This window comes from Phodopus roborovskii, unplaced genomic scaffold (genome assembly GCF_943737965.1).
Source record: "Phodopus roborovskii unplaced genomic scaffold, PHOROB, whole genome shotgun sequence".
In the NCBI taxonomy this organism is placed as follows: domain Eukaryota; kingdom Metazoa; phylum Chordata; class Mammalia; order Rodentia; family Cricetidae; genus Phodopus; species Phodopus roborovskii.
The window spans coordinates 10,734,296-10,747,872 of NW_026125506.1; the positions used below are offsets into that span (position 1 = coordinate 10,734,296).

Sequence of the window (13,577 nt, forward strand, 5' to 3'; positions counted from 1 at the left end):
AAAAAAAAAAAAGAACTCCCGACCTTACCCCCCCCAAAAAAAAAAAAAAAAGAAAACCAGTCTCAATAATTTCATTCTCAGTAATTTACGGTCCTCCGGAAAAGCAAATCCTGGACCTCAGGCAGCCAAGTCCAAAGTAACTATAACTACTGAACTACAGCTCCCAGGAGACACCGCGCCCACACCCTTTGCGCACACTCAATTCCAGTGACTACATAGGGCGGCGAACCAGAGGGGGCGGAGCTTGGACCCGAGCCGCGAATAGGGGGCGGGACATGGGCGGGGTCGGAGAGGGGGCGGCGCTGCCGGAGCGGCCCGGAACACGCTAGTGGAGCGGAAGATGGCGGCGGCGGCTGCGGCTGCAGCCGGGACCCCAGTTTGGCTGAGGCGGAGGAGCCGCCGGCTCTGACTTCGCTCTGGCTCCAGTGCGTGCGGCGGAGCGTGTGCGAGGCCCCGTGCGGCGGGCAGGGGCGGTGGCGGCCAGCGCGCGCCGCCCTGACGAACGCCCCGGCGGCGCTGCTGCGGCTGAGGAGAGAGCCGGCTCCGGGCCTCGGCGTCCTCCGGCGCCCCGGGCCCCGCGCCTCCTCGGGGGGGCGGCGGCGGCGATGTTCTCGGTCCTGTCGTACGGGCGGCTGGTGGCCCGCGCCGTCCTCGGCGGCCTGTCGCAGACCGACCCCAGGGCGGGCGGCGGCGGCGGCGGCGGCGGCGGCAGTAGCGGCGACTACGGGCTGGTGACGGCGGGCTGCGGCTTCGGCAAGGACTTCCGTAAGGGCCTGCTCAAGAAAGGCGCGTGCTATGGGGACGACGCGTGCTTCGTGGCCCGCCACCGCTCGGCCGACGTGCTAGGTGAGTCCCCCGGCCCCGGGTCCGCCTCCTGGGGACCCCGGAGTGCGAGGCTTCCCTGCTTCCTCCGCGCGGCGCAGCGCCCCGCCACGCACCCCAAGACGCGTTTTCTGCCTCACGATCCCCCCACTTGAGAGTTGGGGAAACCGAGGGGCAGAGCGGTGGAGCCACGTGCCAAGGTCACCGCCTTGGGATTGTGTCCAGTCTGTCCCGGTGCAGAGCCGCTCTCTTCTTAGTCTCAGCCCCCACGCGACCTCGTCCTCCTCGTTCGGCGACACCTGCAGGCTGCTAACCTCGCTTTGCCTGGTTCCCTCCTCCCTCTGTGCGCCCCTGCTTCTTGGCGAGCTCCTGTTGCCATGGCCGGGCCCCAGCTGCGGGATCCGGAGCAGACCGAAGACAGATGGCGGGAGCCCACAGGCCGGCTTCGGGTTCCCGTCCCCGTTCCCCCCGTACCCCATCCTCCATCCCCCCCTCCCGCCTCGACCGTCCCCTGATTCCCATCCTTTTTGGGAAGGACCTTGGGGTTGGGGGTTGACTGTTAGCCTGGTTAGAAATTCTAGCTGTGCTTTCTCCCAAACCGAACTTGGCTACTTGAGGTCACTTGGGGTGGCAGAAGGTCTCCTTGACCCAAAATAGAATGGTCGGACCTGCTTGTAGGCTGCATCCAAGAGAGCCTTGAGACTCGCTCACAGCCTTTTAGGCCACAGGTGCTTCCTAAGACCTAGCTCAATTACACCTTTGGTAGACAGGAGAGAGCTGTCCAAAGGGTTAAACAGTACTCAGGCAATTAGAAACTTAGCTCGTGGATATGCCCTTGGAGATTTTGTGTATGCTATTAAAGCTCTTTCGGTTCATGAAGCCCTTCCTTTGAAAATGAAGGACATGCTGTCATTGACTCCAGGTTCAAATGTCACGTTGGTTTCACTTCTCCAGTGACATTGAGTTTTTGATTACTTAAAGTTTCATATGCTAAGACAGAATTTGGCATGCTCCTGGAGCAAGTAATTTTTTTTTTTTTTTTGTGACAGTAACTGCTTGCTTTTTTTTTTTATTTTTAAATCCACTTGCTGTGTAATGGAGGCTGACCTTGAACTCTTGAGCCTCCTGCCCTCACCTCCCAAGTGCTGAGGTACAGGTGTGTGCCCTAACTCCCAGCTCATGACATTATTTAGGTTTTGGTTCTGCCTCTTGTAGTGTTTGTGAACATGAGACTGAGAAGGTGCTTCTCATTTTAATTGGTGAATGACCCCCTTATCTATGGTGTGAAACACCTCTTAGTATTTAGCTCTGTGGGTACTAATGGTTTAGAGAGCCTCCCTAGAGGCTTAGGTTTTGGAGCTACACAAACCCTGAAGTCAGGGTCCTTTTTAAGAGGCTGCCATTAGCCGTCTTTGTGAGTCACCTAGGTAGTACTTTCAGTGAGCTGATGGTCTATGCTGCCTTTAAAGTTACAATCAGCATGGGGAGGTCAGTGCAGAATGCTTCCTTATACTGTGCACGAGGCCATTGCTTCAAGGCTCAGTACCACCAAAGAACGGTGTCAGGAGTTGCAGTCATACAACAGATGAGGGGATAATGAGCCAGTGAGTTTCACCTACTAAAGCTGATTATAAAATTGTGTGTGTGTGTGTGTGTGAGAGAGAGAGAGAGAGAGAGAGAAACCTGTGATTTGATTGATAATTTGGGAGTAGTTTCTAGTATCTGAGGTCCGAGGATATTGAAAAATCCTAGGAATAAACCATTATTGTTTTAAATTGCATGCCTTTCTGAAGAGTGAGGCAGAATCTCCCCACATCTACCGTGGGGTCCTTTTGTTACTGTTTTGTTTTGAGACTGGATCTTGCTATGTTGCGTATTGTGGCCAGGAGTACATGGCAACCCTTGTGCCTTGGCCTCCTGAGTCCTGCAGTACTAGGACTACAGGTGAGCAAGCCATGCCTCCTCAGGCCTTCTCGTTGTTCCTTGTGTTCACTCGAAATTACCCAGCTGTTAGTCCCTGAGGAGCCATGTTGGTTATCAGGTCAACTGAAGATGGAGGGTACTGATTTGTGTAACTTTTATTACAGTATGCTTTAATATTAACAAATATTGTTACTGTCTTACTATATCTAATTTATAAATTACACACACACATATGTGTATGTGTGTGTGTGTGTGTATGTATGTATATATATATATATATATATATATATATATATATATAAATTTGAAAAAGTACTTACAGTGTTCAGAAAGCTGCTATGGGCCTTGAATGTATCACTCAAGGAGAAAGGGAACTATTGTATCCGAATGTATTAAATCCCGATGCTGAATTTTAACATGCTACTACTTTGGTATTGTGGCATATTTACAAGGATATGGGACATAGTGGTCAGACCCCTTCTAAAAAAGCACAAACATAATTTCATGCTCTGACATTCTGGCAGAAACCATGCCTAGTTTGAAGTTAAGCTTTGCAGCTTAATAAGTTGATTTCGGTCTTGGGTGGACTCTAAGAGCCTGTCATTCTTTATCTGCAGCGGATGAAAGGAGTGGGCTCTGAGACCTTAAGGCCTGACTTTGGCTAACTAGCCACACTTCCTTGCTGTCCCACTAACTGCATGCAGTCCTATGGCATTGCCACAGACACCTCCAGTACATGTCTTCTGTTTGTATGTATCGTTGAGATACATCTTAAATTACCTTGGTTCCTTGGCTGGAAGGAACTTCTCTGGATAAGAGGGCATAGAGGCAGGCTTGCACAGGCTCTAGTCTTTAGTCCTGCAGGTAGTAGACAAGCATGTGGACTGAAGAAGGCATGTGCTTGGCCTGAAAGAAGTCCCCAGCCCCTTGTCTTGCAACTAATGTCATAGGACAGCCACACACATGGCTGCTATGTCACCAAGAAGTCAGTTAGAGTTGACAAATCATACACATGCACGCACGCGTGGACACACTCCTGAAATTGGGGGAGTGGGCATGGGAAGAGTGAGGAACAACTTTTCCAGGACTGTTCTGTTGTGGAGGAGCTCTTCTAGAAAGCCATCCTTAGAGGCACCTGAAACAACTTATAAGTTGTTTCAAAGATCGCAGCCATGAACCAGTTTACCAGGTGGTTCCCTCTACTCTGTTGACACTATCCGATCACAGGCCAGAATGATAGGAGTTATAAACTGAACTGCATTAAAAGACTCTTGAAGGCAAATCTCTGTGAGCTTGAGGTGAGCCTGATGAGACCTTGCATCTGAATTGAGACTCTTGCAGTTTGGTCACACTGTGGGCTTCTCTTCAATTGTTAGGAATGAACGTTAATTTCTTTTGTAAGAGAAAGAAAATATTTTGATGCTTTAAAAATTGAAATTGGTTTCAAAAAAACCAGTAAAAAGATAAATTAGAAAATTGGGCGTAGTGGCACACACCTTTAATCACAGCACTGGGAAGGCAGATCATTGAGTTAAAAGGCCAGCCTGGTCTACAGAGTGAGTCCTAGGTCAGCCAGCTACACAGAGAAATTGTGAAGAAAAAATTTAATAAAATAAATAAAAATGGAAACTGATCTGCCCTGTTAGTCATGATGAAGAGTACTTGATGCCTCACATTGTTATTGTCCCCACTGGACTTCTTTTAGGAAAAATTGGCTGTGGTGGGTGTGGTGAGACCAGGCACCGCTCCCATCCCGTGGAAAATTGGCAGAGGCTCATTCTCTCTATTGGGCCAGCAGGAGTAGCCCACATGGGCACAAGCTGTGGGGACTTTTGTTCCTTCCTCCCTGTAGCTTTGCTCCTCGGCATGCTGTGCCTTCCTAGGTACACAGAATCATGAAAGCCACCTGATGTCATCATTGAGTTTCCCCAGCCACAACAGCAGCATCAAAAGGCTGTATGGGGTTAGTTTCTTCCATGCTTTGGTGATGAGCAAACAGGCCTTCAGAGGGTTAGGTGATTTCAAAGCATACAGTTATCATCGGTAAAGACAAGCCTCTCTGTCACACTTGGGAGGGATGGAGGGAGGAGAAAAGACGGAGAGAGAGAATGTGAATATGTTTATAATTGTTTTATTCTCTCTGACTCATAACTAAAAAGCAACAAAAACTCCCCTGCATGTTAAACACAGTTTACAGAAACCGTTTATTTGAAAATGGCAGGCATGGTCTGTGCCATATAAACTCTGGCCTCTAAAGATGGAGCTGTGAAGCTGCTCTTAAAAAGCCGAGGGATGTTTGTTTAAGCATGGTTTAACTTGGAACCTAAACATGAAAATAAAACGGTGTTCTACTCCAGCCTTTGGTTTCAAGTTTTTATTGGGCCAGGATTCTGAAGTGTTTCTGTGAGTCTTGCCAGTCATAAAAACATTCTTTGGGGTGGGTAGTGTTGGTAGGATTTTGTGTTGTTTTTGTTTGTATTTATTTTGTGCATGTGTGTTTTAAGTTTTTAAAAGATGTATTTATTTTGTGTTTGGGTGGTTTGCCTGCATGTACGTACCACATGCATGACTGGTGCCCTTAGAGGGCATTGGGTTCCCTAGAACTGAAATCCTGAGTGGTTGTGAGCTGCCACAGGAGAGCTGGGATTCAAACCCAGGTCCTCTGTAAGGGCAGCCAGTGCTCTTGGCTGCTGAGCCATCTTTCTACCCCTGGTTCTGTTTTTTGAGATAGCTTCACTGTATGTAGCTATGGCTGACCTAGAAGTCATTACACAGGCCAGGTTGGTCTCAAACTCATAAAAGATTCGCCTGCCTCTGCCTCCTGAGTGCTGGGATCAAAGGTGTGACCCACTGTGCCTGGCTTTTGAATTTTAAAGTATGAAGACCAGGTGAGCTACATGTAGAGCTGAAATGGGTGTGTAGGTTAATTTGATGTGTCTGAGTCTGAGCTGCACTTGTTTTTTATTTAATTTATTATTTTACATGTCGATCCCAGTTCCCTCTCCTTCCCTCCCTCCCTTTTACCCTCTCTGCTCCCTCACATGCACCCTGACCACCCTCCCCTCCCATCCCCCAACCCCAATTCCACATGTAGGGCAGTGCCCTCCATGTGGGGTCATGTAGATCTGTCAGGTCATTTGAAGTAGGGACTCTGAGCTGCACTTTTATTTCATTTGTTTGTTTGAGTTTTTTGAGACAGGGTTCCTCTGTGTAGCTTTGGAGCCTATCTTGGAACTTGTTTTGTAGACTAGGCTGGCCTCAAACTCACACAGATCCACTTGCCTCTGCCTTCCAAGTGCTGGGACTAAAGATGTGTGCCACCACTGCCCAGAAATCTACCTGTTGATGATGACCTTGACTTTTTGTTGTTTTAAGCTGTTTTAAGAAGATGGTTCAGCTGGAAAAGGTGCTTGACACCAAACCTAATGACCTGAGTTTGGGCCGCAGTATCTACATGACAAAAACTGGACTCTTCAAGCTGTCCTATGACCTTCACACTCTAGTCCTATAATACATGTCCATAAAAGCCAAAACTGAGTTACAAAGTCACATGGTATGACATTCACTCTTTAAAATGTATACTCAACTTTTAAATCCAGAAGGTTGCACAGCCTTTCTTATGGCCTGAGTCCAGGGAACTCCTCCCCTCCCAAAATAAAAAAAACCTGCTCTGCTATTTCCTTACACTTAGCTTGTTTTCTTCTTTTTTGGTTTTTCAAGACAGGGTTTCTCTGTGTAGCCCTGGCTTTCATGGAACTCGCCCTGTAGACCAGTCTGGCCTCGAACTTAGAGATCCCCCTACCTCTACCTTTCAAGTGCTGGGATTAAAGGCATGTGACATCGATGCCACCACCACCTGGCTCTCTTAGCTTGTTTTCAAAGTTCAAGATGGAGAACGTGTTAGTACCTCATTCTTTATCATGGTTGCATAAAATTCTATTTCAGGAATGTACCACATTTTGTTGATCCATTCATTTGTTGGTATCCATGGGTATTTTCATATACTGGCTGTAGTAAATTGTGTTTTGCATGTTTGTATATAAGCTTTTGTGTGAGCAGGTGTTATTGTGCAATGTATGTGGGCATTCATTATTTAGTTCAGGCAGGCCTTGAATTCTCAGCAGTTCTCCTGCCCCAGCCTCTTAAGTGCGTGGACTGCAGGGACTTGCCACAATGCTTGGCTTGCCCACATGCTTTTTAATCTTTTCAGGTATATACCTGGGGGTGGAATTACCTGGACAGATTATAAATTGGTATAGTTAGAGTATATAATTATTTTATATAAAGAAAATTATTTTGAAATTGCAGTAATTAAAATGTAAGTTCTAAGACTAATCAGTACTTAAATATGTCATAATCTATATGTTTTCAAGAGGAAAATGTCAGCCGGGCTTAGTAATATATGGCTTTAATCTCAGTACTTGAGAGACAGAGGCTGGAGGATCAGAGTTTGAGGCCAGTCTGTTCTACATAGTTCCAGGCCAGCCAGGGCTACATGATGAGACCCTGTCTCAAAGAAAAAAAAAAAAAGAAAGTATGAACTATTGAAGTATGAGAAGTATGTCCTTAAAGGAAGGGCTGATGAGGACTGATTTGCTGCCGTCTTTTTGCAGACATGGTTGGGAGACAGGGTTGGTGTAGAGGATGTCTGTTGTTTGCTGTGCTGCACATCTCCCCGCCCTGCTGTGTGGGCGAGTTACACTTTGTGTGAGGTGCTTATGAGGTGCCTTCACTTTCAGCCACTGCCTTCAGCTGTTCCTGCTCACCAGTTTGTGATCTGGAGTCTTTGGCTCCATTTGATAAGGTCCTGACTTTCACTCTTCCCTCAAGGGTTAGTAATCTCTAGAGGGCTTTGGACGAATCTCTCTGTAGAGTAAGCCACTGGCTTTTTAGAAGCATTAGTGCTTATATATTTTAGGTAGATAATTGTAAAGACTTGTTAAATCCCAAGGGAAGGCAGGGTGCCGATGGGCTCCAGTTAGGGATGGGTTTGGGTGGGGGGAGGCTGTTCCCCCAAACTTCAGCATGGCCTCATGAAACTAGGCAGCATGTGATCTTAATGGCTGCAGCAGTGTCCAAGTGGACTTGGTGCTGGTGTGTGGCTCTGGGAACACTACACCAGGTCAGAATGTGACCTACAACCATGTCCTCTGGCAGATAAACACATGTCAACTTGAGGCTAAAAGCCAAGTTCCTTTCATGTAGTTTTCCCCATGTCTTTTCTAAAGGTTTTTTCCCCCCTCAGGCTGTGCCTAGGCCATAGGATTAGATTTCTTAGGAAAATGGGAAAGTAAGTTCACAGTATGTCTAAAGAAATTGGGGGTGAGTTTATCTTTTAGAAGCAGTGTTAACCTTACATCTCTTTGAGAAGTAGTGTGGCATCTAGTGCACTGCTGCTGTTAAGAGCATTTATGAATGTAAGCTTCATGTCCTTACTGTTGCTAAAAGTTCATAAAGTCAGACAAGTCCATGGCCTTCACAAAGGCTGCAGAGGTCACAGTGCTGATAACAGGCAAGACACTGCTCACTTGGATGTGAGCTTGCCTCTTTCAGTTTATTTTAAAAGCGTTATGGAAGAACAGAGGTGCTGAGTGCTTCAGTAAGATTCTCAGTGGGATTTGGGGCTGCACTGGAAGAGGAAACAGGTCCTTTTTGTGTGAGGAGCAAAGACCTTGCTTTGGCTCTTCTGTCCTGTTCACGCCTGACTCGGGAGTCTGTCCTCTCCTGAAGCAGTGTTGCAGATGGCAGAGCAGTCCCGTTGCTCTTTTGGAATCTGTACAGCTGCAGACAGCTGCACTTACCTGTCCCCTCCTGTAAAGCTGACTAGTCAGGAGGGTCGGCATATTAGTGTTGAACACTTGAACCTCGGGCTCAGTATCATTGCCTAGTCTTTGAAACAAGTGCTTCTGTTGTGTGCTGTAAAGTAGCACCTGCTCAGAAGCCTCCTTGGTAAAACGCAGGTAGCACATACGCTGGCTGTAATGAGCCCAGCTCCCTCCCGCCTTCTCTCTCTCTCTCTCTCTCTCTCTCTCTCTCTCTCTCTCTCGCTCTTTCTCACACACACACACAAGTGCGCGCGCACACACACATATGTGCACACTGTTGAGCAGCTTTGTTCGATGTGCTTAGATGTAGATGTTTCTATGCTGACAAGCCCAGCTCATCACACCTGCATGACACTCCAGAACTTAACTGAATTGGTCCTCTACTTATAGTTATTTAGGTTGTACCCACTGTCCTCTTAAAGTAACAGTGAGGTGAGCCTCTTTTTACATTGGAATAGCTCCTTAGGGCTGACTCCTTGAGGAGCTTGGCAGCAGGCCAGGAGTGTGCAAGGGTCTCTGTGCACATAGCACCCTGGAACCCTCCAGAAAGGTTGCATGCTTGATGCTCATCAGGCTCTGGGGATCACTTTCTTCAGTCAGCTTCAGGTCAGTCTGGAGGGTGTCACACTTACCATGTATGTATTTACCAGGCTCGCCATGATTTCTGTCTGTTGGTGTGAATCCCAAGGGCTGCCAAGACTGCAGTGTTGCCAGGGTCCACAAAAGTGACTCCCTACAGAATGTGTTGTGGTGGGTCCAGGAATGCACAGACTGTTTTGTTGACTGTTATGACCTTTCAAGGCTTCTGTCACCTAGCACATTTTCGTGTTCTGGCTTCTCAGAATTGTTGCCCATTATCATTTGAGGTAGCTGCTGAAGGTTGGCTGCCCTGAATGAGGCAAACAGAAAAGTGTTTGTGTTTTCACTTCAGGGTTTGGGCAGCAGCTCTGGGTCAGGCTTGAGCTGTTCCCTAAAAGCTGGACTTGAGCTTTGGCCACTAGTGGGTAATAAGGTCTCAAGAGTTTCCCTGTGAAATGATGTCCCTCTCACAGGGTACTGTGTCTTTTTTTTTTTTTTTTTTTTTTTTTTTTTTTGGTGGTGAGTGATTTCAGATTCAAAACTGATTGACCCAATGTTCTGTTAGTAGAGGAAAGCTTTTTTCAACATTTTAGCTAAGTCACCAAATCCACGTTTTTGATTTTTTTTTTTTTTTTTTTTTTTTACTCCAGAGTCATTGTTGACACTTCTGAAAATACAGCCATGGCCATGTGACAAGTGCAAGAATACTTTTTGGGAGCTGAAAACAGAGCCTTTGCCTCCAAAGTTGTTTGTACAGCAAATATAAAGCTGTGTGTGGGAACAGGATTGTCCACCTCTTGCCTTCTCAGGAGTTTTCTATACTGTTCCTTACTCTGCCAGTGAGCTTTGGAGGCCCAGAGTCAGCTCCCCTATCTCTTGGTTGTAAAACCCCTCTCTCCAGGGGCAAGCTGCATTACATTTTGTAAAGAATGCTTTTACATGTACAAGCAAGTATAGGATACATCCTATACGTGGAAGGACTTTGTCTACATGGGTACATGGGCATGGCAGTGTGGGAACAACAGATGGATGCTTGGGAATGGAACGGGTAGGAGCTGCTGAAATAGCTGAGCTCCACAGGACGGTAACCAGGGCATTGGAAGGACCTGGGTGGGCTCCAGATAGTGCAGATAGAACCAGCAGAAGTTAGTGATACAGGACACCAAGAAGGGAGGGAGGAGGAGAAGTGGGTGCTGGGTTAGCACCCAGCAGATTCTCAGGGTTTTTACTTTGGAAGTGCAGGCTGAAGGCTGCTTGTGGCAGGCTGGCACATGCAATGGGGAATGGCCAAGTTTGGGAATGGAAGGTGGGATTGCTTAGTGGCCTTTGGAGACATAGACTTGGGGCTTATATAGAGTGCCAAATGCTGGGACAGTACCATCTATAAGAGTCACCTGTGTGTGCAGGCATAAAGGGTCAGGGCTGTGGGGATGTCTCAGCCAGCAGTGGGGCTTGTGAACCGATCGATGGGCCAGGTGTTGGCCAGCTGGTGTGTGTGTGTGTGTGTGTGTGTGTGTGTGTGTGTGTTAGCCCCATTGAGGTTATTGAAGTGACTGAAGAAAATGCTTAGCCCTTTGTACATTGCTCATTGTCTAAAATTCCCATTTAAAACAAGCCCTACACAGTAGACAGCATGTACTAAAGAGACACTTGTCAAATGGAGTTGCTTCTGGGGAAAGGCCAGTTCATTTCTTAAAAGTGCAGGTGCACCATTTTGTTCCTTTGTGTTTTTTTTTTTTTTTTCAGACAAATAAATGCTTCTTCCTTAGTACTTGCAAATGTCACTGTTAAATATTTAATGAGCTAGTGAATGACAGCTTGGGGAGTTTACTGTAGAACTGAAATGATCTGCTCATTCATCTTTTATACATTATCTATAAGTAGACATTGTCTTTTGGTTGTGACCACAGACCAGTGTCTGGAGAGCTGATGGCTTACAAATGGGAGTTAGAAAAGCTCAACTAAGTCCACAAACCCGCCTGATTGCTGTAGGCTGCCTGCGCTGGCCTCTCTTGCTCACTGGTCCCCCCTCGCCCCCTCTTTTTTTTTTAACCTTTATTACTACTTTATGTGCATGGGTATTTTGCCTGTGTATGTCTGTTCCTGGTGTCTGTATAGGCCATAAGAAGGTATTGGATCTACTGGGGCTGAAGTTACAGACAGTTGAGAGCCACCACGTGGGTGCTGGGGATCAAACCTGGTCCTCTGGAAGAATAGCCTTAATACTCTTAACCACTGAGCCATTTCTTCCAGCCCTGGCTGTTTCTTATTTATTTGAGTTTTTTGAGACAGGGTTTCTCTGTATTGTTTTCGAGCCTGGAACTAGCTCTGTAGACCAGACTGGCCTCAAACTCACAGAGATTCTCCTGCCTCTGCCTCCCGAGCGCTGGGATTAAAGGCGTGCACCACCAATGCCCGGCTTTGTTTCTTTTTTAAATCATCCCCTTTGATTGTGTGGGGCCCCAAGCCTTGCCATGCTTCTTCACAGTGCTCTACCTTTGAGCTACATCCACCCCCACTCCTGTTGATGTGTGTCTGACAAGAGCTGGTATATCTCAGACTTGCTCTCTGTAAAGTCAAGAATGACCTTCAACTCCAGATCCTGCTTGCTCCCCAGGTGCTGGGACTACAGATGTGCACCCTGATACCAAGCAGCTGTATTTTTTTCACAGAGCCAGCTGTGGGCAGCAGCACACTGTGACCATGGGTCTGTGAGCCTGCAGTCTGACAGTCCAGTGGAGTTCACCGCTGTCCTCAGATGGCCATGGTTGGAGTCCTTCCCCTATGAGTGAAGCAGATGAGCCTGGTTCTGGACACTAGTCTTAGGTTTTAGCTGGAGTTGCTCAGAGCTGCCTCAGAGCCTACCCTGGCAGGGTATACTGACATAAAGGGAGACAGATGGTAACTTCTTTCATGGAGGTGGTTTTTGCTGAGTGTCGGTATTGTGCAAGTATCAGCTATACCTAAGCTACTAGTACAAAGCCCCTTGATTGAGACAAGTAAGAGTCTGGTGTTGACTTTGGTGGCGGCAGGTCTGCCTTTCCCTCCAGGGCATCTCCGGAGTGCCTGGTTCCTGTGCAGAATTGTTGGGGCTGATTAATGGTGAGAGGATCCTGGCATGGGTGCAGGAGGCATTTACCTAGAGGCCAAGTTTCTCCGCATGGAACTCTCCCTAAGCCTTTCTGACTTGTGCTTTAGTTTATCCTTCTGGGTGAGAATGGCAGGAACTCTTCAGCATCTTTCCAACTCAGGGTTCCATCCGTGAGGCTCGTTTTTAGACACTTTGTATACCTTCCATTAGATTTAATCTATTTAGGAGTTTGCTTTAGTTGCTATTTTGAGGCAGGGTCATGTAGCCCAGGTTAACATCAAACTGATGGGTTTCTTCCTAGAACCACTCTCCACCTTCCCACCCCCTCTCAAGAGACAGAGACAGGCAGATCTCCATGATTTCTAGGCCAGCCTGGTCTACAAAGCAGATGCCAGGACAGCCAGGGCCACACAGAGAAACCCTGTCTTGAAAAATCACCACAAATAAATAGACAAATAGATGGATAAATAAATAAATGTGTGCTACCTACCACCCAGCCCATACCTAGCTTCTATGTGGAGGCATATTCTTTATTGATGACCCCTACTCTCAGATGGTTTTGGCTTGTGTCAGGTTGACATTAACCTATCTAGCACAGGCCCCTCAGTGTTTAAGAGCACTTAACTGCTTTGTAGAATATCTGCTCTGTTCCAACACCCACACCAGGCTCACAGCCTCCTGTAACTCCAGCTCCAGGGATCCTACCCCTGTTTTGACTTCCGAAGGCACCTGCATACATGTAGGATACATAGACACACATATAGATAAATAAAATGAAGATCTTAAAAAGAAAACCATGTAAAGTATTTTTTTTTTTTTTTTTTAAGAAATGACTAAGTTCCTGGTTGCTGTAAGGTGCTTTACTCACTTAATGCAACAATAGAGTGGATGCTGGCAGTGTTGGAGTTGAGGCCGCCCTGCGGATGCTTTGATGGGTGCACTACAAGGATTGTATGGGGTGTTCAGCCTCACCCAAGGAGTGCTGTTCTGGTCAAGTTCAGCTCTTTATTTTACAGAGGTGAAGGAAGCAGGAGATGCTGGGATCAGGAGAGGTGAGGCAGGAGGAGTTTAGGAATTTAGGGCCAGCCTGCCAGACTTGGATGTACAGGATAGGGAGGAGGGAAAAGTTCACATAATAATTATAAATACTAGGCATTTAATCTTACCAATTAAAAAGAGGGGGAATCCTTCTCTCATCCTGAGGGGCCAGTGCAGGTAGACACATGCCACACAAAAAAGTAACCAATGGACTGGTCTTCCAGAGACCTTCAACTCTGTACACACTTAGTGCTAGCACTGGTCATAGGCATGATCCAGACAGGACACCGGTTCTCCCA

At 47.1% G+C, this 13,577-nt stretch overlaps 1 protein-coding gene across 1 annotated transcript in view; it reads left to right on the forward strand.

The window, feature by feature from the left end:
* The first annotated feature begins 293 nt into the window (after positions 1 to 293).
* Positions 294 to 13,577, forward strand: part of Pptc7 (protein phosphatase targeting COQ7) — a 36,974-nt gene continuing 23,690 nt past the window's right edge. The window contains exon 1 of the mRNA XM_051176598.1: positions 294 to 846. Within this exon, the coding sequence (XP_051032555.1) occupies positions 606 to 846 (241 nt within the window). The 5' untranslated portion in view covers positions 294 to 605. The remainder of the gene's footprint in view (positions 847 to 13,577) is intronic.